The sequence below is a fragment of the Carlito syrichta genome, unplaced genomic scaffold, assembly GCF_000164805.1.
Source record: "Carlito syrichta isolate Samal-C Ts95f unplaced genomic scaffold, Tarsius_syrichta-2.0.1 Scaffold315923, whole genome shotgun sequence".
Lineage (NCBI taxonomy): Eukaryota > Metazoa > Chordata > Mammalia > Primates > Tarsiidae > Carlito > Carlito syrichta.
The window spans coordinates 388,333-412,845 of NW_007260019.1; the positions used below are offsets into that span (position 1 = coordinate 388,333).

The 24,513-nt window shown below is 47.5% G+C and overlaps 1 protein-coding gene across 1 annotated transcript; it reads right to left on the reverse strand.

Annotated features, from left to right (window-relative positions):
• Positions 1-240: 240 nt before the first annotated feature.
• ATP1A1 (ATPase Na+/K+ transporting subunit alpha 1) lies at positions 241-23,873 on the reverse strand. Its single transcript, XM_008073520.2, has 23 exons — positions 23,693-23,873; positions 23,141-23,251; positions 21,996-22,055; positions 19,285-19,488; positions 18,443-18,556; positions 17,922-18,056; positions 17,683-17,800; positions 16,810-17,078; positions 15,856-16,054; positions 15,425-15,534; positions 13,335-13,469; positions 12,309-12,501; positions 10,034-10,209; positions 8,905-9,041; positions 7,891-8,041; positions 7,138-7,306; positions 6,856-7,010; positions 6,323-6,446; positions 4,708-4,853; positions 4,455-4,585; positions 4,104-4,205; positions 1,622-1,713; positions 241-599 (listed from the first exon to the last, which is right to left on the reverse strand). Exons 1-23 carry the CDS (start codon positions 23,717-23,719, stop codon positions 571-573), a joined length of 3,087 nt encoding a protein of 1,028 aa, XP_008071711.2. The 5' UTR covers positions 23,720-23,873; the 3' UTR covers positions 241-570.
• Between the last annotated feature and the right edge of the window lie 640 nt (positions 23,874-24,513).

Here is a 24,513-nt window from a genome sequence, read left to right on the forward strand (position 1 = left end):
CATCTATTCCGGATGCAAGAGCACAGGGGAATGTTTCCTGTGAGCCAGCGGCCCTCACGCTTGAACGTGAATCCCAAGGACCCGCGAGCTCATTCAGCCACACCGCCATCAGCCTCTGACTCAGTGGGCCTGGGCTCGCCATCCTAACAAGCTCCCGGGGCTGGGGACTCGAGAACCACACGGCAGCCCCGGGTCACGCAGACACACCCGCCCACAGAAGCGACGAGGGCCCGTGCGAGCTCCGTTATAACAGCCATCTTTATTTGTAAAAATCCAGATATAAAATGTATTCTTTCGGTCTCTCCGGGTTTTCCTTTTTTACAAAAACAAAAAGGCACATGAAAACCTTCCCCGCTGTCGTTCCCGCAGATGGACGTTGTTCAGGCAGCCCTCCCCCCTCCCCCCGTATAGCCACATGCTTCATTCCAGGACGTCTCGCTTCTCCCACATGCTTCGGTGCTCTCCTACCAGGGTAGAGTTCTGAATTCCAAGACGGAAGTACACAAAGAGGGGGTGGGTGACGGATGCAGAGTGTGTGGCGTGATGCTCCACGGCGTGCAGGACGGGGGGCTAGTAGTAGGTCTCTTTCTCCACCCAGCCTGCAGGAGACAGAAAACACAGATGTGCCACCAGGAGTCTTCCTCCGCTGGCTTCGAGGGAGACAGGGATGGAAGTCGACCCGAGGACAGTGGGGCCGGGGTAAAACCCCGAGGCAACACGGGACTGCGATTCTATTTCAGTGTTTTTAGGAATACCACGTTACCTGGAATGAGGGTTTCGTTTTCTGACAAGTTTCCACTAGATCACATTTGGTTTGTGTTTTAGAGTTTAACCCTTTGCATTCAAAGACATCTCACAGATCGCCCACTGGCAACTCAACTGTATCTTTTTATGAAATGGTGAAAAACCAATCAATTCATACTAAGTAGTATGGCATTGGAATTGATTATTTTATCGTAGTGATATTTGGCTTACAATGGAATTTTGGATATCGAGGAGCTTACTTATGACAAAGAAATCAAAATTTTATATCTTATATTTTTCTAATGTGTAGTAACATGCGAACCAGTCACTGATATGCATGGCAGACTCATTAATACATGTTGTGCAATATAGTTTGTTTGACATCTTCCACCGGGTGTTTTTCTATTTGCACAGACGATACAGTCTCGTTTTCTTCCTCCCACATTATAATATGTAACTTATTGTCCAGTGTGTGCACCACTGTGAAAGCATTCTCTTTCTATGTAATGCCAGCTAATTTTTTAAAAACTGGTCTCTCAGTATATATTCCATCTCTATTTGTTTTTTCATGCAATTTGAATGGAAAACTTCAAGAAAACATATATTTTTGAAAACTTTGTGCTGGCATAAGTTTGCCCTAGATAATCACCAGCGATCTCTTTATGTCCCCTGAGAGGGGACATCCGAGTGCAAAGGGCTAAAATGCGATTCGTCCTCAAACCCTAACCGAATCCTGAAGATGTAACTGTTGCCAGTGTGCCAGTTTGCTGGTCCAGTAGCCTCAGCTGAGAGGGGACCCAACACTTCAATGGAAATAACAAGAGCCAAGAGAACTGCACTCGCCCCCCCCCCCCAGGGTAAAAATGTCCATAATTACCGCCAGGGCGTCGCCTGATGATGAGTTTTCTGACTTCGTCATATACGAAGATGAGAAGAGAGTAGGGGAAGGCACAGAACCACCAGGTAGGTCTGGAAATAGATTCAGGTACCGATTTATAAAAATGGAAACACAATTCAAAGGAAGAAAGAGAAACTGCACATCATCACAGTGACAAGGAGGTAATCAACCCGAAAGGAGAAGCCAAGTACAGTCACAGTTAGCGACTGAGTCATGAACAGAACAAATAGAAATGCCTTCGAAACAGACTGCTGCCCTGTGTGCTCAGAGCCCAGGCATTCTGAAGATGTCTGCAGACTTGATGAAGGAAGCCCTGCACCCGTCTTCAGTTTGGTGTTCATAATGGGTTCTTAGGGTGAGCTGAGTACATTTTCCGTTGACAATTCCAGAGTAACTGGGCATTTATGTTCTTTCTTCCTTTTCTAAAGTGCTTAAGAAGCTTTCGAGTCCATCTGGCTAATGTTCTGGCATTTGAAGAGAAAAACCTGCCAGCATGGGCCCAAACCAGTTTATTCATCCCCTAAATTTGATCTCCGACGAAGGAATCTGTGTGCTCTGAGTCCCAGACCTGAGGACTGAAAAAGCTGAGCCCTCACAGATGGCAAAGGCATCTGAGGGGTCCAGAGGCAGCTGCCACGGTCTCCGGCCTGCAGACAGGCTCTGGGCAGCCTCCGTGACCACCAGCTCTCCCTGACATCACGTGAAGAAGGCTGTCCCCGGATAGGACTCTGGTGGTCTCCTCTACCTCCTTCCTGTGTGTCCACCACAGCAGCTAAGATGACCTCATTTGACTCAGTCCTTGAACAATTGAACCACCTTCCAAAGTTGGGCAGGACCTGCCAGGAGCAAGTACTCTCGTGGCAGCAAAAAACCCAAAGGACCCAGATGAGGGAAATGTCCCCCTTTTAGTGTGACTTTCCATTTCAGTCCTTTAAAAAGCTCTGTGACCTCTCCTAGCCGCCTCTGGATAAGCAACGGCACAAGCTGATAAAATCCAACTTGGACACGGCTTGTCCCTGCTACACGCCAGCTCTGGGCAGGGTGCTGTGGCTGCAAAAAGACAGACACTGTGGCCCATGCCTTTGATTCAATTCAATTCAAGAAGACAATCCAGTGAAGAGCAGACATGAGTAACAAGAAATGCCAAAGCAGAGGTGCTACCACCCAGGCCCCGGAGGGCAAGGCCCTGTGGGGACAAGCTCCAGGGAAATCAGCCCCGAAGGACTACCAGGATTGGTGTGGGAGGCGGGCATAGGAGGAGGGACTCCGAGGGGAGGAGCATCCTTCCCACATACACAGGCAGAGGAAGAGAACCCTGAACTCACTTCACATGAGCTTGGCTGGGTACGAGATCAGGCTCAAAGACAGGTTAGGACAATAATGGGACAGACACCCTGGATGCCAGCCTCAACTGGCACCACAGCAGATGTCCACATATACCCAACAGGAAGTGAATGAGGCTGATGGGTTTTGATCACATTCAGGATAAGATCAGCGAAGTGCTGGCAACAGGCCAGGTGAGAGATGGGCCAGATGGATCTGAGTAAGGACGGGGGCAGTAGGAATTCAAAGCACCAGAGACTGATGCTTCAGATGAAAAGCTTTCTTGAAGTACTTGTTTAATCAAGTTGCAGCTACTTACCCTTGACCAGCTACCAGATTATCACCAAACACACTCAATGCTGCAAAAGTCTAGGAGCTTGTGGTGAACCCTCTGTGTCAGCAGAAGTACAAAGTCAGCCGGGTGCGGTGGCTCATGCCTGTAATCCCAGCACTTTGGGAGGCTGAGGTGAGAGGACTGCCGGAGCCCAGGAGCTCGAGACTAGCCTGGGCAACGTGGTGAGACCTCATCCCTACAGTAACATAAAAATGTCAGCCGGCTGTGGAGGTGTGTGCCTGTAGTTCCAGCGACTTGGGAGGCTGAGGCAGAAGGATCACCTGAGCCCAGGAGGTGGAGGCTGTGGCGGCCGTGAGCGTGTCACTACACTTCGGCCTGGGCAACAGCGTAGTAAAAGGGACCTCACATCTGGTTCAGCAACTTTTTTTCTTTGAGAGCAGAGGGCTCAGAGTCCCTGAGAGTTGGAAGTCTTGCAATGGGACAGTGACAAGGCAGGCGAATCAAGATCTGGGCTTGATCTCCCCCCTTGCAGGATTCTCCCAGTTGGCCTTTAAAGACCACTGGACCATGACTGTGGAGGGCCTGAGGTGCAGTCTGCTATTGACCAGAGCCTGTCTGGCTTCTTCTTATCTTAGGCCAAACCCTAAGGACTGGCTGCTGTCAAACAAATCTCTGGATTTGCGAGTCTGATTCACTGACAACTCAAGCTTTCCTAGTTTTCCAACCTGTAGAAATTCTTGTACAGAACACTCAAAATAAGTTACAGCAACTCATGTGTGTCACACGGGGAAAAGCCACACATGCCACATCATACTTTGCGGAGCTGCAGGATGATCGACTTACTTGAGGGGATACATCCTAAGGGCCACACCCATTCCGGGGCAGTAGGAGAGGAAAGCAGCGAGGGCCGTCTCTTCGAAGAGGCCAAATATTAAGATCTTGTTCCTAAAATCAAAGGAGGAAAAGAAAGCTGAAAAGATGCAGACGGCCAAGTGCATCGTTTAGTGCCATGTGTTAAATGGCAGAGGTATTCGTTGGACTTCACATTACATTTTGCTTCCTGGATTTGCTCCCCAAACCAGAGAGGTCAGAAACCTGGCCACAGGCGTCCAGCGCTGGGTTTTTTGCAAAGGGTTTAAAGAATCATCAGATCCTTTCTTGGAGCCAGGACCTCGGCACAGCCTTCGTACTCACTTCATCCCCTGCTGGAAGACGGAATTCCTCCTGGTCTTGCAGATGACCAAGTCGGCCCACTGCACCACCACGATACTGACGAAGAACGCTGTGTGGCAGGTGAACTCCACGATCTTCCTCTGCTCGTAGGTCTGAAATGTGAAAGGCCCACGGATGAGCCTGGGTGCTTCGCCCGTGGGGCTGGCAGCAGTAGGACTGCAGTCTGCCGGGGCTTGGAGAGCTGGCCCCAGTCCGGCGAGAGGCCCCGACTCACCCACTGCTGCCCGTAGCTGTCTTCCACATCGTTGATCCAGCGGTCATCCCAGTCGACTCGGAGGCCCAGCAGGTGAATCGGGAGGAAGCCGTTCTCAGCCAGAATCACAAAGTAGGTGAAGAAGCCCCCCAGGGCCTGGATCATACCTGAGGAGTTGGGAAGACAGCCTTAATGCCAGAACCTCATGCAAGGTCATCGCCACACCAGTCGCCTGATCGCTGCAGCAGGCCTAGAAGAGCACACGGGGGGTCTTCATCACGGGCTGACAGAGGGCCCTGGAGAGGTGCCTGGCCACCCATGGCCATGAGGGATGGGAAGGAGGACCTCAGGGGCCTCTTCACTGAGTCACTTTTTAGAGCTTAAAAGAAGCCACATGTGCCTTGCTTTCCAAACAACCACCCCTACTTCTTCATCATCTGCTTCTACCAGAGCAAGACCCTTAGGGAAAAACCACTTCTCCGCTTTTTAAAAAGGTTTTGAGTTGACGTCTCACTCTGTCATCCAAGCTGAGTGCAGTGGCATGATCTTGGCTCATGGCAGCCTTGACTTTCTAGGCCCAAGTGATCCTTCTGCCTCAGCCTCCCGAGCAGCTGGGACTACAGGCATGTGCCACCACACCCAGCTAATTCTCTACTTTTGAAGCTCCAAAAACGATGGCTTTCTTTCCGCTTTTACACACTGCCATTTTGCTAGCCCCCGAGGCACCATCTACTCTTTCTGCCTGCAGACCCTCCCAGGCATCCAGTCTACTCATATCACCCCAATGTCCTCAGGGCAGGATTTCATCCTGAGCCTCTAGGGACCTAGTCTTCCTTCCTTTCAGAATCAGGTCTTCTTGGAGGTGGTCAGGATGGGCTACTGGCCAAACCTCTGTGGCCAGCAACTGTCTCATGGAATCTTTGCCGTAATTTCCATAACGTACTAATCTGTTCTGCCTCATCCAAGTGTTCCCAGGGATGCAAGCCATTAAAATGCAGAAGAACAAGTTGCTCGCAGTGGCTTCACCAGGCTCCCTTGAAGGAGATTGGATGTACAAATGAAGAGTGCTTGGACTGGCCACCCCCTGGATAGACCACTGGTTGCTGGTCATGCCCAACTGGTGGAGTAGAGACCATGAGGCCATGAGCTGGGAGTGCAGGTCAGGGCCACCACTTAGTGGTGACCTACTAGCCAAACCCTCAGACTCATATAATTTCTTCAGTGCCTTACTCTCCATCCGAATTAGTGACTGATAAAGATGTGTATGTATCCCCAAGGGCAAGCCGCCTTTGAGTCAGGACATGCAGTTCCTTCAAACCATGCCTGGTGTCCCGCAAGGCTCAGTGAGGAAGGACGTTCTCGGTTCTCAGGCAGAGTTGAGCCTCGTTGCAGGACGCTCAGTCAGAAGAACGACAGTTTCCACAACAAAGGAACTGGGCAACAGCAAAGGACTTACTCTCACATGGAAGACAATTTAGAAAAAACACAGCTTCACCCTATGTTATGGCTCAGCCTAGATGTAAAATTCACCCTGGATTTGAAGTCTCAGAAAGCAGCCCCAAGCTGAGGCAGACACCATCACTAACAGGCGCTCTGAGTTTGCCAGCTTCCTGCTCCGCTCCGAGCTGGGGCTTACCGATCTGTCCGTAGGCCATGCTGATGAGCCGCTCGTTGACGAGTTTGTCTGTTTTGGGATTTCTGGGCTGTCTCTTCATGATGTCACTCTCAGCTTGCTCATAAGCCAGGGAGATGGCAGGAACCTTGGGGAGGAGGAGTGAGAAGGAACTTAAAGTTAACAAGAACTTAAAGTTAAAGTTAGCAAGGAAGCTAATATTATGAACCTTTTGTTAGAAAACTCTTGCCCTCCCTTTAAAAAAAGCTGTTAACACAATGAGACATGACAGGTCCCACTTTTTCTAAAACATGGTAAGTTATCCACCAAAGGAAGTTTCCCATCTGACAAGCAGGCGTCAGCCGTTGCCTGGAGAGTGGCGACACTGACTCTCTGAGGCTGGGATTGGGACACACCTGGATATTGCTCCTGAGAACTTCTTTTCCCAACGCATCATGTCGATACTGGGAACACGGTCACGAGCATTCACGCCAGTGAGGGAGGACACAGCCCACACCTCACCCCCATCCATCGAGGACATTGCTACAGCCACTCACCATGTCAGTGCCCAAGTCAATGCAGAGGATGGTGACGGTCCCCAGTGGCAGTGGAATGTTTGCAATAATAAATATCAGGAAGGGAGTGATCTCTGGAATGTTGCTGGTTAGGGTGTAAGCAATGGATTTCTTCAAGTTATCAAAGATCAGACGACCTGTGAAAGCAAGATTGTTTTTTACTGTGTAGCTTAAAGAGACAGGCGGACTGGAAACTCAGCATGTCGTAGGGATACCGGCTGGCAGCAACTGGATGAGTTTTTGGTGAACATCCCGAACGCTCACCTTCCTCCACCCCAGTCACGATCGAGGCAAAGTTGTCGTCCAAAAGAATCATGTCCGCAGCTTGCTTGGACACATCAGAGCCGGCGATCCCCATAGCAACCCCGATGTCCGCCTTCTTCAGGGCCGGAGAGTCATTTACGCCATCACCGGTCACAGCCACAATAGCGCCCTGCCCGAGAGAGCAGGGAGGCAGGTAACTCAAAGCACCTGTTCCGGGGCTGAGAAGAGGCGAGGTGCAGGCCCTCCCCCAGCGCTCACGGCAGACCCCCGCTCCTTGCCCACTGAGACGGGAGGGGGTTCAGAGCCATCTAGGCCAGGCCCTGCCAGACAACAGAACTGAGACACGACAGCAAACACATTCTCCCCATTAAGAGAGACCACTCCAAGTCATGACTTTGGTAAGCAGCATTCTGGGAAATCCCACTCCTGGTGCACACCTTCTAGTCTTTTCAAGGTAGCGGACCAGAGTCTCCTGGCCATTCACGTCTCCACTGCAGCTATCAGTATTGCTATTCCAGATGACTCCATGGAGGGTTCAGGCCACAGTGGAGATTACTGCGAAGTGCTCCTGTCACTACTAAACCCTTGACAAGTCACCTTCCCTGTGCCTGGGAGAACACTGAGTTTGATAAAGTTGGGTACGTTTCCATCCCTGTTGCCGTTTCCACTGGAATGCCAACCACTGAGGCGGGTAGTGCCAATGGAACACCAACCACTGAGCCTGAAGCAGCCCGACCCGCATAGCTCACTAACCTGTCTCTGGCAGCCTTCCACAATGATAAGCTTCTGCTGAGGGGAGGTCCTGGCAAACACAATCTCAGTGTGGTACTTCAAAATGTCATCCAGCTGCTCAGAGGTCATGTCCTTGAGATCACTGCCATGTACTACGCAGGCCTTGGCATCTCTAGAATTAGGACCCAAAAAAAAAGCAGCTCATCACATCACCAGCATGATGTCCGTCACCCCAAGAGGGGATATGGTTATATTATGCAGAACATTCTGTAAACAAAACAAAGACAGCAGGAATTTTTCCCAGCATGTGGAAGCTATTATCCGAGGAGAATTTTATAGACTACAGAGCATTTTCACAGATTTTATCTCATCTGAGGCTCACTGTCTGTGGGGCAGGCCTGTCTATCGATCATTTTCCTTGCTCCATCTTTATAGGATATGCTGAAATAATATAATCAAGCTTTAGAAGATGGCAGAGTTGATAAAAGAACAAATCCTCCCCTAACTCTATAAAGTGGGTGAGGGGGCCCTAAGCCTTAAAACAAACCAAAACTAGTTTGCTCTGATATCTGGTTCACTTTATTGCCACATTTTTCCATTTTTGGCCTGAACTACCTAAGCCACTGTCCCTTCCTTATTGTTAGTGTGGACTAGGAAATTGTCAAGGTGCTAGGTGCTAGGCAGTACAGCTCAGTGGCTAACAGCATGAAATCAGGGCTAGACTGCTGAATTTATCACGTGACTCCACCAGATCTGAAATACTTTGAACCTCTAAGCCTCAGTTTTCCCCTTCTGCAAAGTGGAAATAGTACTTACCTTAATAAGTCACTTTATCAAGCACTTAGAATAGTAAACGCCATCTAAGTGTTAGTTATCATAACTTGCTCTTACTAAAAACCCTCCCCAGGAACGACAAGGTTGCCTGTTGGCAGTGCAAGTACATTTCCTACTCAGCAAGAGACTAGAACCCAGGGAAGGACTTCAAACCTCTATTGTTTGCTCACGGCAGACTGTGGTTTGAGCTTCCTGCCTTACCTGGGGTTCACCTGGCTGACTGGGATGTTGAGGCGGGCAGCGATGTCTTCCATTGTCTCGTTGCCTTCGGAGATGATGCCCACCCCTTTGGCAATGGCTTTGGCTGTGATGGGATGGTCTCCGGTGACCATGATGACCTGTAATAAGAGAGGGGACCATGTACTGAATGCAACTGCCAAGCAAATGAAGTCTCCTACGTGAAGAGGTGAAAGTAAACATTAAGGATGATTCAACTCAGACTATCAAGTGGAACAGAATCCAAATATAAAACCAACAAACATCAAAAGTAGAAATATATGTATTCAGAGAAAGAAAACACAGAGCCAATATCCAGATTTTATCTTGGTACACAATCACTAGCATACACAACATCTATTTTTCCTTTTACGCGGTCACATAAAAATACTGAAATCTACTGAAACCAGCAAAGAAGGGGTAAAAATCTGATGCAGGTAGGACCATAGAGGTGTCACATATTGCTGGTTAAGATTCTCAAATTGGCCCAATTTGGGGGAAGAGCCATAGGTAACAAAAATTCAAAACTGTTACTATTCTTTTTGAGCTAATGACGATACTTAGAAGAACATCCTTTAAATCAAAACAAGTAGGCAAAACGGTGGGGAAATAATTTCTACAAAGTTTTTCAGAGCACTATTTCATGAGAGTGAAAAACCAAAACAGTATCAAGTACTCAGCAGCAGGGCTTTAATATACCTGAATAATATTCAGCTACTTAAAAAAAGATACACAGAAGATACCAAACATTTATTAAAAAACAATTAACTGAAAACGCAGAAGAAATGCCCTGCACTGCATAAGATATACTAATTTAGAATAATGTGATCATTTCAACATTTAAAACTTTGTAAGTCTTGTGCTCTTTTTTCTTTGCTTACCTTTTTGCAAAAGTGTTTTCTTTTGATCTTTAATCCCTCATCTGCTATTTATACCAACATTTTAATACTATTTGGTCTTTTCTGGTTCAAGTAAAGCTTTGGAGATGCGAACGTAATACCCCAGGTGAGGAAAGCAGCTGCCTCCTGGGTCTCAAGGGGCAGCCTCCCCTGAGGAGGGCGCCCCGGGGCATTAGGAGACAGGAGATGAAGTCCAGGGCATGCCTGGGCCCTACCTTGATTCCGGCACTTCGGCATTTGCCCACGGCGTCGGGAACAGCCGCCCGCGGAGGGTCAATCATGGAGATGAGCCCGACAAAGCAGAGGTGCTCGACAGGGAAATTCACGTCATCGGTGTCAAACTGGAACCCTTCTGGAAACTGCTCGTCTGGCAGGAAGAGGTGGCAGAAACCTGCAAGGAGGCCGGGAAGCTTGAAGGATTTTCAGTGCTCCAGGCAGGACAGCCTGTGTTCATACAGCTTATCTACTAATGCTGGGTGTGCAGTTTGGAATGTTTTCAATTGTTTATAATCTCAATGTTTTTAAAGTCTATAGTTTTATCAGAGAATGAAGTTTTCATTTAGAATTTACAAATGAGAAAAAATAAAGTCACTTTTACAAATAAAGAAGAATTTGTAAATGATAGTCTCTGAAAGAAAAAAACAACAAGAGGTAGAACCCATCATACCAAGCCTCAAAGGAACAGAAATTGTGTTACGTGGAGAAGACTGAATTGATAACACATTCTGAGCACCGAAATATTAGGATTCTAGACCTGTCCACGGTAGATTACTTGATGGCAAATCATGTCATTATCGTCTCTCTGGGAAAACGGAGGCCACATCTCTGCTATCTTGTTTCATTGAACCAAAATACATCACTGAGCACCAGCATGGGGCATCATGCCAGCTAACTGGAGGACAAGTACAGATCAGACACGTTCCGTCCAAGGGGTTTATCACCTCGAATTACAGCTAATACCAGAATCAAGACATGGGAGACATTCCTTTCCATGCTGTGATCTTTAAAGTGATCAGAAGTGCCACTGTGGACTCAGAGAGCGACTGCTTCTACTTAGGGTGGTGGAAGTGGGGAGGATGGTACCCCTTCCTCTGGACAGACATGTACGAAAGGTACCATGAGCCTTTTTCCTCTTCGGGGACGCTGTCTAAAGGTGCTCGGCATGGTCCAGCATTTGACAAGCCGTCGCAGGCTTTCCTACAACACAGCCTCTAACAAAACTAGACCAAGCCCCCGCTAAAAGAACTGTTTACCTGTATACCAAGAAGGTTGGGAGAGCGCCCAAACCTGCGTGTGGCGTGTGCCTAGGCAGACTTTGAGGGGCTCGTGCCGTGAGACCAGAAGTTCTTATGCGGTGGTCCAAACAAAAAAACCTACAGCGAGGCCTAGGGTGGTCCCATGTGTGCTAAATGTGTTTGTGACAGGATCAGGTGTGCTCTCCTTATCGAGGAGCAGAAAATCGCTGTGAAAGTGTTACAGGCACAAGCACAGTCTGAAAACTAAGTTGAAAAGTGAAGCTTTCATGGAGTGATAAAAATTTAAAAACTTAATGGAAATTAAAAGACTTGGAAAAAACAAACGAAAGGCACCATGAGTTAGATGAGAGGAAAACGGTATGAACCAAAGTCTGGGACCAATCAGTTCCAAGTTACCCACATGAAGGAGAACAGGCAGAACGGCATAAATGATGAATTTTCACCCGCCAGCCTACACACTATGATGAACGCCACTTTCCCAAATACATTGGGCCCTGGATAAAATGGATCTCTTCGTGCCAGAAACTGTCAGGGTAGAGAAAACAGGTAGCCTCCTGGACTAAAAGGTGACTGTGGTTCTGGCCACTGAGCCGTGTGCAAGAGTTCCCATGGACGTCCATGACCGTTCTAAGGTGGTCAGGAAGTGGCTGCGTTCTAGACGCACTAAGGATTTTTTTTTTTTTGAGTCGGAGTCTCACTCGGTCGCCCAGACTGGAGTGCAGTGGCCGCTCCGGCCCCCGCAGCCTCGACCCGCTGGGCTCCGGCGATCCTTCCACCTCAGCCTTCCGAGGAGCTGGAACTACAGGCGCGCGCTACCACGCCCGGCTGATTTTTGATTGATCGTAGAGATGAGGTAGGATTAATTTTAATTTAATGAAACTTATTGACTGTGGCCATAGCAACAAAGGTTAGATCATAAAGATTCCCTCCCCCGTTTTTTTTTTAAACGAACAGAACTGACCAGCCTGAGACCCAGAGGTCCAAGTACAAGCCAGACGCAAACCACCAGGACTTGTTTCCCATAATCCGGTATGCCGAACATTTCCCTGGCACTCATTGCTTTCAAAGTAACAGAGGGCAAGTGGATCAGGAGGAGGCCTGCCCCAGAAGGACTCAGGGGAGGGCCCGCAAGACGCAGAGCGCACGGGAGCCGCCTGCCCTTGCCTCCCTTGTCTACCAGGCAAGACACCAGGGAGCAGGCGCGTGGGGTGCGGGGCCATCAGTCACCGCGTACCTAGGACTCGCTCGCCGAGGCCGCCCAGCTCCAGGTAGGCATTCTGAAAGGCGTCCTTCAGCTCCTCATCCAGGGGCTGCTCCTTGCCATGGAGCAGGATGGAGCTGCAGCGGTCCAGGATTCTCTCCGGGGCGCCCTTCATGACCAACAGGTGCCGGGGCTCAGACGTGTTGGGGCTCTTATGGATGGACAGCTGTGAAGGAGAGCCCGGATGTAAGCGACGGAAGGCGGGATGTGACAGGCCAGGGGAGAAAGCCCAGCCTCACTCCCGAGTATTTATTACCCAAGAACCCAAGATCCCTTCTTTCTGAACTCTGAGCTTCTCATGCCTTGTAACATACTTTAAATCATACAGGAAAAAAGAGCACTGGGACGCCTTCTTAAATTTCTGCCGCATGTAAGGACATGTTGGGAGCAAGGGATGGGTACACACTAGTGCACATACATCCCCAGCCTCCTCCCTACGTACCCACACCCACCCCAAGCCATGCATACAGATTCAGAAGGACCCAGACCATATTTTGGAAGAGGCCTCATTTCTCCGACTGATGCTCACCTACATTAGGATGCTCTATATGGAGCCAAGGGTAAAATGTCAAGGGAAAGCTTATAAAACTACTAACGGGGCCGGGCTCAGCGGCTCAGCCTGTAATCCCAGCACTCTGGGAGGCCAAGGACTGCCTGAGCCTGTGGGCTCGAGACCCGCCTGGGCAACTTGTGAGACCTCGTCACTACAATAAATAAATAAATGTAGAAAATTAATCAGGCATGGCAGAGGAAGCCTATAGTTCCTAGAGTTGGAGGGCTGAGGCAGATGGATTGCCGGAGCCCGGCGGGTCGACCCTTGGGTGTCCATGAGCCTGCCACTGCACTCCAGCCTGGGCAACAGAGCGAGACTCCAACTCAAAAACACCCCAAAAAACAAAACTCCTAACGGGAGCACGCATTGTCTTCCTGTTCATACCCCTCCCCTCCTCGTCCCCAGCCTGGCCTCATCCCACTGCTCAAGCCCCTAGGTCTTCAGACCTGGTACTTGTTGGTGGAGTTGAAGGGGATCTCGACAATTTTGGCGTATCGATCTCGCATCTCCTTCACAGAACCGCAGCACAGCTCGATGCATTTTAAGAGTGCTGACTCAGAGGCGTCTCCTGCAACCGCCCGCTGTGAACAGAGACATCAGCTATGAATTACCTCCCCAAAATGGCACCGAGGCAGCGCGGAAAAACAGGAATAACGTATCTCAATCTGGTCAGAGACAGGAAAGGCCAGGCAGGGAGGAAGCCACGCGTCGAGAGTGACAGGACGCCCTTTAGCCCAGATGGAGGCTGGGGCTCTCAGCTTCAGACTCAAATCTCAACCCCCTTCCCGCCCCCAAGCAGCTTCTGGCAAAAGGGTGTGTGAAGGTGTCACCTACCCCGGGAAAAGTATGACACACCCTTCCAACATACTTCAGCCTATTTTTATCTTCCCTTGGACTGTTGAAAAGTCTCAAAGCCGATGCTATTCCTAACTACCTATTTCTAGTGATGAATCTGAAAATACCAGGCAAGAGAGTAAACATTTATGGCGCCCTTCACTGCCCTAGAATTTACAAGAAAACGTCTTAGGGTCTCAGGACTGGGGACAAACTGTTGGTGTCAAGGGCACAGCAGAGGACTTATATTCTAAACATAATTCTATTATGCAAAATTATTTGGGCCTGAAGGATGTGACATGAAAGCTACGATCAGCTCTAACAGTTACATAACCTCACCAGCTAACCGGCTGAAAGCCCACCAGATGAAAGTCCACCCTTCGGGTAACAAATTCATAGTTTATGTGGTGTATTTATATGGTGATACACTTATATTGTGACATGTTGAAAACATTTCCCGTTGTAAACAAATTTTAGAACATCTTACAGCTTTGGTCTATAAGGATGCATATGCAGGTGAGCAAATTAATGCTTGTGAGTTTATAGCTCTGTATGATAAGAAAGGTTGCCAGACCTGGTAAGAAACACATCCTAAGTGAGGGTTATTTTTAATAAAAGCCCATTATTTTTAAAGCAGAATAGGGCTGTTGTGCCCCCTCTACCCTGTTTTCTTGGAAACAATGGCATTGACATGGCCTAATTCCTGAAACACTTAGCATACATTATCTGCTACCTGTTTGGGGTTTTTAAATTAGGAAAGATCTGATACTCATGAGTCCCTGTTCAAAGCCTAGAAAACTTCCACTTTGTAGTAAAGAAAAAGCATGAAGTGCACATCTCAAGTTATATCCCCAAGATAAACAACATCAACCTCAAGTCAACATCAACCAATGCCAAGAAAATCTCCTCTCAGGATTAATGAAGCCTGTGGTCACACAGAAGCCATCTCAGTTCTACCCAAGACATATGCTTTCTGGCAACTCAGTTTATACCCAGAAATACCACTGGCAGCTTCCCACAGAAGATGCTGAGCTCTGAGAGCCTCATACAGCTCTTTCTCCTCCTAAAGGACTCTGCAAGTCATGACCCTTCTGAGATTGGGCAACACATCTTCACTTGGGCAACACAGCAGAATCTCAGTCATCTCCAACTGTATGAGAATTCCACAGGCAGAGGCTGAGCTGACTTCTGCCTTGAGCTTATTTTTACATCATTAGTAAACAAGCTAAGAACCAATAAGATAAGATAAGCTGAGCTATTTTCAGAAAATAAATGGCTTAAGGGATTTACTGGAATCTACTGTATCCTAATATGCAAATACGATTATGGAGTCACTAAGTGGTCCTCACTGTCCACCCGGTTAGATGAGAACATTTAAGCTCAGAGCAGTACAAGTGGGTGAATAAGGTCTCCCGCCAGTAAAGGTTGCCTTCCACCTCCCCCTGACCCACTTTGGTCAGATTTGTACTGTATCTTCTGTGCTTTCCAACCTATGTGGAGCATGAATTCTACAGACACACAATGTAAATTCCACACAGCGAAGCACCACACAGACCATTCCAAGAGTTCTACGGTGAACACAGTTATTGTGCAGACCAGAAAGGTAACATGCTACTTAAAAGACATGCAAATGGCAGTTCTCACATGGTATCTACATACCCCCAGAGCCCACCTAACGGTAACCAGCAACTGCTGAGCATACCTTAAGAATAGGCAGGTTTTCCTGGTTAGCCTGAAACACCGCCCGGTTGCATAGGCCCGCGATTCTGGACAGAGCAAGCCAGGTGGCTGAAGTCTTATCGAATGAGACACCTGACGGAGGCAAGAAAACGTGACAGGAAAACAATGGCTTAATTGCTAATGTCGTGTACTCGATTCTATTCAAATCTCATAGAAATTTGAAATGATACATTCTCATTTTCCAATTAATGAAACGAATCAGGTTCTAGGCATTTTTCAATCACGGCTGTAAGGCAAACGAACATTTCTACTGATATGCAAAAAAAAAAAAAGACCTAAACTCCATACCACAGATTCTTTACACCAAATGATTAAAATAAACTGCCATGAGCTTAGAAAAAAAAAGCAAGCAAAGCAAGCGGGTGGCTGAGGTATGCAGCAGCCTGGCCTTACCACTCTGATTCTCTGTCGTATCAGCTTCGTGGATTTGATTGTCAAACCACATGTGGGCCACTGTCATCCGGTTCTGAGTCAGAGTTCCAGTTTTATCCGAGCAGATGGTAGATGTGGACCCCAAGGTCTCCACAGCTTCCAGGTTCTTCACGAGGCAGTTTTTCCTCGCCATGCGCTTAGCAGTGAGCGTCAGACACACCTAGACAAAATCAGGAAAAAGATCCCTTCTCTCAACCAGGCTGGGATTCTACAGATTTTGCTGTACCCTGACATGGAAGAAATGTGTCTAAAATGAAATCTCTCCAACCTTCTAAAGTCTGAAGAAATAATACGGGTGACATGTATATGGGGCTTTCCCTTCCCCAAAAAAGCAACATGGTAGGAAAAATTCTTTTTTTTTGCATTGGGGTCTCACTCTGTCACCCAGGCTGGAGAGGCACAATCATGGCTCACCATAGACTCCAACTCCGGGGCTCAAGTGAGCCTCCTGCTTCAGCCTTCTGAGTAGCTGAGACTACAGGCATGCATACCCTACTTGGAGAATTTTTTGATTTTTTTGTAGAGAGGAGGTCTTACTATGTTACCAATCCTCCCGCCTCAGCCTCCCAGTCCTCCCTCGGATTATAGGTGTGAGCCACCGCGCCTGGCCTGGATCTACCATATTCTGTCTCCCACACTCACTCCCAAGATCCTCTTTCTCATTGCACTGCTCTGTATCATGTGATAATTTAAGAACAAAATGTATGCTTTTGGGTTACTATCTTGCTATAAACACATGCTGAGGTTTTCTCACAGTCAAAGCTTACCATGTGATGTGGTGCCAGAGAAAAGCTACCTCCCAACATGCGGAAAGAAACAGATGTTGGCTATCCCTTCGGAGGGGGCGGGGAGGAGTCTCCCATCAGGCCAGCCGATCTGAGTGAGGGGGACCAGGGACGTCCTCAAGCCTCTTACCGTGACAGTGGCCAGCAGACCTTCTGGCACGTTGGCCACGATGATGCCGATGAGGAAGATAACAGCCTCAAGCCAGGTGTACTCAAGGATCAGGGAAAGGATGAAAAAAGACACACCCAGGAACACAGCCACGCCCGTGATGATGTGAATGAAATGCTCAATTTCTGCAGCAATGGGGGTCTGGCCTCCTTCGAGCCCAGAAGCAAGTGTGGCGATTCTTCCCATCACAGTGCGATCCCCAGTGTAGACGACGATGCCGCGTGCAGTGCCTTAAAAAGGGGGGGGGAGTTGTGCCAAATTGTACAATTGTACGTAACCAAAAAGAAGCCACAGAATTTACAGGTACATAACAGGCTGGAGTGCAGTGGCATGATCATGGCTCTCTGCAGCCTCGATCTCCTGGGCTCAGGAGATCCTTCCGCCTCAGCTTCTTGAACACCACCCTGTCTGGCTCATTTTTAAATTTTTTGTAGAGGTGGGGTCTTGCTATGTAGCCCAGGTTGGTCTTGAACTCAAGCAATGCTCCTGCCCTGGCCTCCCACAGTGCTCAGATTACAGGCATGAGCCACCGCACTCGGCTGGCAAGGAATTTCTATCGCTAGCATGACAGCAGCTCCAACATCCATGCTAGACTTGCGCTGCCGACAGAAGGGACAAGGGTGTAGAAGACGGGAAGGAGAGAACAGCCGTGAGATTTCCCAGGGCTTCCTGCCAGCCAGGGAACCAGCTCTTCTCTGGGCTTGACATGAGTTGTCAGAAATGGGGCCAATAACACAAGAGGAGAAACCATGCCTGTGCCTTTTGTTTTGTTTTTGGTTGTTAATGTCCAAGATAAATACCATGGCAGGCCCCAAGTGCACTAAAATGGTCTACCTTCGACACAATTGGTTGAAAAGAAGGCAATGTTCCTTGTCTCCAGGGGGTTTTCATTTGTGAAATCCGGAGACCGAGTCTGGGGTTCTGATTCGCCAGTGAGTGAGGAGTTGTCCACCTGTACGTGAGGAAGAAGAGCGCCAGTGGATCCAACAGCTTGATCGTGGGCCCGAGCATCCCCGATCTCAATCTGTCCACACAGCAGAGCTAGCTGGGGGAGGTTCTGTCTACAAACGTACCTTGCAGCCATTTGCAGAGATGATCCTGAGGTCGGCAGGGATTCGGTCCCCTCCTTTGACTTCCACCAGGTCCCCCACGACCACCTCCTCTGCGTTGACGCTCATCTTTTCACCATTGCGAATCACAAGGGCTTGCTTTGAGAGGGGCACAGTCGCGCCATTAGCACACCAACCAAGAGAGGGCCGTGTGCAAAGCAAGAGCATCAAGCTACAAACAATCCAGCATCCTCATTATCTGAACTCATAACGTCACTTGTTGCTTTATACACGTTACAGAAGCTTGCTCCCCAGTTAGCTAAGAGAGATTGCTCTTAGATCGTGAGCTTGTGTTCAGAGGAGGTGTTCAGAAGGAAGGCTAGCGCCTTCTGGGGAGAAGGGAAACAGGTGCGATTTCGGGCCAGGGAAGGGACGAACCTCTCCATGACGGAGTCACTTAAGACTTGAAAGACCCTAACTCCACACGAATTCACATTCTGGGGGCTGTCGATTCCTCCCCTGGGAAAGCACAGAGCATCAGGTACCTGAGGGACCATGTTCTTGAAGGATTCCATAATCTTGGAACTTTTAGCTTCTTGATAGTAGGAGAAGCAACCAGTTATGATGACAACCGCTGACAGCACCACACCAAGGTACAGCTGGAAGGGAGCAGACAAGTCAGCGCCAATGGCTCGAGGCAAGAACTGGGGACATTCAGTTAATTTTTGACTCAACAAAAGGCAGACTTTTAAAAAATTACAGACCAGGGCTTCAGAAAGATAGAACTCATGTCTTCATATTTATCTTTCTGGAGACCTCAAACAGGAGGGTCAGAACTGGGATGAGTCACACACTTTATCGCTGACTGGACAGACTTTTGGAAATGTTCTAGATGAATCTGTTTCTCCCACTTTATTAAATCTAAGATATCTTCCTAGCAACTTGTGACTTTTGAAGAAAGGTCACCACCCATTTTTGGCCAAGCGTAACGTCCATCGTTAAAAACCGCGTTCTGCATGGGAACACTGTGATTGACCCACCCAGTAGAAACTAGATGCAAAGTTAAAAACACAAAAACAAAAAACTACGCTCTGCCATCTAGGGAGTGACAGTCGGGCCAGAGCCCGAGCAGAGCTGCCGGTCCACAGCAGCATGTGAAGGGTAGACACCCAGACATCCAGCCAGTGGGAACATCCACAGGGTGGGGGATGGGACAAGAAACATGATACAAAGAAGAAAGGGTGGACAAACTTGAAAACACAACGGCTACCGACACTCTTCCCCAGCGTTTAAAACCAACTAACTAGTTGTGACCGAAAATAAGTGGCAGGCTAGGACACTGTCTTACGTGTCCCTCTGAATCCATACGGGGAACTACAGTACGCACATTGTCATTCTGAGGTTCCTCCTCCGTAGCAGCCTGGATGCTATAAGCCAAGAAACAAAGAATCGCTCCAATCCACAGTAGCATGGAAAATCCCCCAAAGAGTTGCCGGCAAAATTTGATCCATTCAGGAGTAGTGGGAGGGGGAGTGAGGGCATTGGGGCCATCTCGGGCCAGGATCTCAGCTGCTCGCGCAGAAGTTAAGCCCTATGGAGTAGAGAAACAGAAGACAAGCTGTGCAGCACTCACAAGTGTACAGACCTACCTGGTAGCTGAAAAGCTGCAATAAAGAATTTAGGGAGGAAGTAGGATTTCCCAGGCTCTAGCTCCAGGGTAAAACCTGCCAAATCCCTTCATGAGCAATTCTGATTGTGCCCCCCATAGGGTTCAGGCAAGTAATATGTCCACATTTCTCAAGGAACTCATCACACCCGGATCAAACCTCTTTTCAAACTCATGCATGGGCCAATCTGATTCAGTACGGTTTCTTCTAAGTTTTAGATCAAAGTTGAGAGTTCATGCCAAACTGCACTTCTACCAAAAAGAAATCTATTTTAGCCAATTGATTCAGTGTCGCAAATTAAGAGCTCTGAGTTTTCTGGGCATTGATTTCTGTCAGGTAGGGGGAAAAAAACCCTATCAAAAAACAAAAACACTTCTGTAAGAATCCAGTCTCTTATTGGGTTAACAGTCAAGTTTTAAGTATAGAACTTTATACTTTGGATAGTAATTAAAACACCTGTCTGGAAGGAAAGGGCTCATTTACATGCATATTTTAGCTAACTCCCAGTAAACTTGTCAACTGTACTGAAACCCTGCTACTTTTGAATGGGTCTTAAAACCAAGATTCACCGAATGTAGACAGTTTGGTATATGGCTCTCATTAACAGGGGAAACTATGATTACCTTTGTACCAAGTCAAAAAACAGACATAAAACACATTTTGCCCACATGCCAGGCACTAAATTCAGGGCTTTAAGTTAACTTGTTTAATTCTCATAGTGATCCTTTTTAGGCTTTATTGACCGCATTTTACAAGTAAAGAGCTATACCCACAGCATTTGAATAATAGTCTTAGATCACAGGGAGCACACTTCATAGGACTCTGATAATACATGTGCGTGCTCAGAGACTGCCTGGCACAGAGTGAGCACACTATTCTGTGTAGAGTCAAAGCTTACTCTTAGAGCTGATGGGTGTCTGTGCCTCTTGATGCCTTATGAAATGCTACATTCGGTCGGGCTCGGCAGCTCAGCCTGTAATCCCAATACTTTGGGAGGCTGAGGCGAGTAGGGTGCAAGACCAGCCCGGGCAACTGGGTGAGACCTTGTCTCTACAATAAAAAATAAAAAAATAGCCAGGCGCGGTAGTGCACACCTGTAGTTCTGGCTACTTGGAAGGCTGAGGCAGAAGGATCGCCGGAGACCAGCAGGTCAACACTGGGGTGGCTGTGAGCCATGAGCGTGCCACTCAAAAAAAAGGAAAGCTACATTCAAGGCTAGTCATTCAAGGTGTTCCCCAGGATTTTTTGTGATTGTCTGCAGATAACAAACTCCATGCCGCTACCATTTATTGCTATAATGTTTGTAGCAAATTTAGTATCAAAATCCTCTAGATAACGTAGATACATAACACATTTTTTACTTTTGTTTTTATTTATTTATTTTTCTGAGCTGGAGTCTCACTCTGTCGCCCAGGCTGGAGTATAAGTGTCATACTTCTCACGGCCACTGCAGCCTCGACCTGCTGGTTCAGGTGATCCTTCAGCCTCAGTCTTCCAAGTAGCTGGAACCACAGGCATGCACTACCATGCCTAGCTAATTTTTTTATTTATTGTAGAGACGAGGTCTTGCCAAGTCGCCCTTGGGCTCAGGCAATCCTCTTGCCTCTGCCTCCCAAGGTGATTACAGATGTGAGCCACTGCACCTGTTAATATTTTTTATTTTCGGAGTCAGAGTCTCACTCTGTCACCCAGGCTAGAGGGCAGTAGTACACTCACGGTTGCCACAGCCTTGGCCAGTTGGGTTCAGGCAATCTTTCTGCCTCAGCCTTCCAAGTCGCTAGAACCGCAGGCATGCACCACCAAGCCTGGCTGATTTTTTGATTTATTATAGAGATGAGGTCTCGGTCAATTTGCCTAGGCTGGTTTTGAACTCCTGGGTTCAGGCAGTCCTCTCACCTCTGCTTCCCAAAGTGCTGAGATTACAGGTGTGCGCCACTGCATCTGATTCATAACACATATTTTATAGAAAAATGTCTCTGAATTTTGTGCAAATGAAGTTTCAAGTAAATGACAGAATAGCCAAAATTCTAACACTACAATGGGCTAGCTGGGAAAAGTGCAAAATTCTAAACTGTTAAAGATTCAACTAGCTGAAATATTCAACTTAATTAAACAAATGTAGAAAAATGAAGGGGAAATTTGTAATCAAAAGGGCAGGGAATACACATGGCTTTGGAGCCAATTGCAGGTACTAGTATTCCCATGGATTAGTTCTCACCAACTATAAAATAGGGAAAATAACATCTACTTTCAAAAAGTTCCAGGGAAAGTAAGCTGGTAGCACATAAACGCTCAAGTTCTGCACATGTCATAGTAAATACACAGACGGTAGCTGTCACTCTCTTAGAGCCCCCAAGATCAGACTTGTGATAGAGGGGAAAATGTATCAGGGAAAACCAGGATTCTGCACAAATTTCAAGTGAGAACATACTCGGCTCAGGTCTGTTCCATATTTACGGTGAAGTTCATCCAGGCTAAGTTTATGGTCATCCTAAGGGAAAACAGAAACAAAGAAAGAGTTAAAAACTGTAGCCTAAAAAAGCATCAACATTACTCATTACTGTCACTGAGCTCATAAAGTGAAGTTTTCCTCAGTGCAGAAGTTGGGATACTTTGCACCATGCCCAATGGCTCGGCAACCACGCAACAGTCTATTCAGAGGTTATCATCAGAGAATGGCTGACAGGAAGTGATGGTGGCCCATTACTGCTCTTGTACTGCTTCAGAGAAACCTAGCAGGTCTCAGGGATCTAGTAAAGCCTCGTAGGCCTTGATGGACAGGCAGGTTCAAGGCAGGTTATGTCTGTTGGAGCCTCCACGAATGGGAGATGTTGGTGGTTCTCAACTTCTGGCAAAGTCCAGAGAAAAGGAGACTCATCTACCAGCACAGTTCCTTTAGTGGACTTTTGGTTATGCCAGAGTGACTAGCTTTTCCAACCCTCTAACAGCATTTTTTTTTTTTGAGTTGGAGTCTTACTCTGTCACCCAGGCTGGAGGGTAATGGCACATTCCCAGCCACCGCAGCCTCAGTCTGCTAGGTTCAGGCGATCCTTCCACCTCAGCTTTCCAAGTAGCTGGAACAACAGGCACATGCCATCACACCCAGCTAATTTTTTGATTTATTGTAGAGATGAGGCCTTGCCAAATTGCCCAGGCTGGTCTTGAACCCATGGGCTCAGGAAGTCCTCTCACCTCGGCCTTCCAAAGTGCTGGGATTATAGGCGTGAGCCACTGCACCCGGCCTAACAGCTTTTCAGAAGAAAATGTACAGTATCAACCTCTACAACGGCTATGCTTTCATTCATTCATTTTTCTTGTAGAGCTGAGGTCTTGCTATGCAGCCCAGGCTGATCTTGAACTCCTGGGCTTAAGCAATCCTCTTGTCTCCGCCTCTCAAAGTGCTGGGATTACAGGCATGAGCCACTGTGGCAGTCAAAGATCTTTTTTACAATAAAGCAATTCTGATGAAGGAGACAGTGGGATCTTGGGGGAGGGAGGAACATACAATCAAAAGATAGAAGAAACAGTTCATTTTAAAGAAGGATAACAAAACCCAGCCTCCCTCCTAGCTCTTACCATAGTAACTTCTTTCTTCAGCTCATCCATGTCCCTGTCTTTCTTGGCTTTCTTGCCCTTTTTATCGCCTTGCTCTGAAACAGCGGCGGGTTCATACTTATCACGTCCAACCTACAGGAGAACGTGGGAAAAGCGTGGTTGTGAATTATGAACAGTACCAGAAACAGAAGATTCTGGAGCAGGGGACTGTAGTAGCCATCATTCGGAATAGTCATTAGGGTAATACTCATGAAAATGCATGAGCTTATATCGCACACTACAAAAACAAAGCAATCTGCTATTAATACTACCATCATTTGCTCAAGACACGTCATCTCTACCCAAGGGCATTATGACTGGCGGGAAAGTCATGGCAGGCCTCAGAATGGCCACACTGGAGACTTCTATTTGGGGTGATCGAGGAGAATCCCTTTGTCAAAATCCCTATTTGGCAGCCTTCCATCTTCCCGAATGAGAGAATGAAACTTGTCACTGTTAACTTCGAGTACCGATTATGAGGTTACATTCTGAATCAGACAGGCCTGAGCTGAAATCCTGGGCTCTAATTACCGCCAGTTGTGTCTCCCTGGGCAAGTCCATAACTCTTAGGAAAGTTTCCGTTTCCTCTTCTACAGCTCAGAGGTAGGAATAGAGCCAACCTCATTTTGTGTTTTCGAGGGTTAGATTAAATGATACAATACACCTAAATGCTAGTTACTTTTGTATTATGTTTAAATTCTTTGCTTTGCAAAGAAGTCATTGTGTGTCAAATACACATATTTTTAGCCCTCCCATAAGAACACTGACCTTTTCATCGCCTCATATTAAAAAAAAAAGAAGCCTAAGGAGTTCTTAAAATTCTTTACATAAGAGACCAAAAAAAAAAAAAAAAAGAGTCCCCACCCCATTCTGTAGCCTGAAAATAAAACCTCCAAAATGAAAGTCACTGGAAATGTTTTGACATAAGCAGGATGTAGAAAAGCATGTGCATTATCACATAATTCACAGGATCCACCTACGCCTCTCGCAAACTGGAACAATTTTTAGAGAAAACGTTGATTCCATAGTTTAAATTTAGATTGTTCTACTCCCCCCCCACCTTGGAAATGCTCAAGCTTATCTACACAAAGTCTGAACTTGGTGCTCCCAGGCTGGTTGGAGGCTCCAGATGCCCCCACCCCTCCCTATAGACAACCTCCCACAACCACAGCTTAAGAAAGGCCTACAAGCCAGACATTAGCAATTCCCTTCAAATGGATGATCTCTGGTACCATTGCTATTATTTTGAGGCTCCCTCTTCCTCAAGTCTAATCTTCAGAAGTATATTTCTGTTGACTAAAGCAATAATGAGGAACTCATGTGCCCAGATGATAATTTTATTATGCTGAAATGAA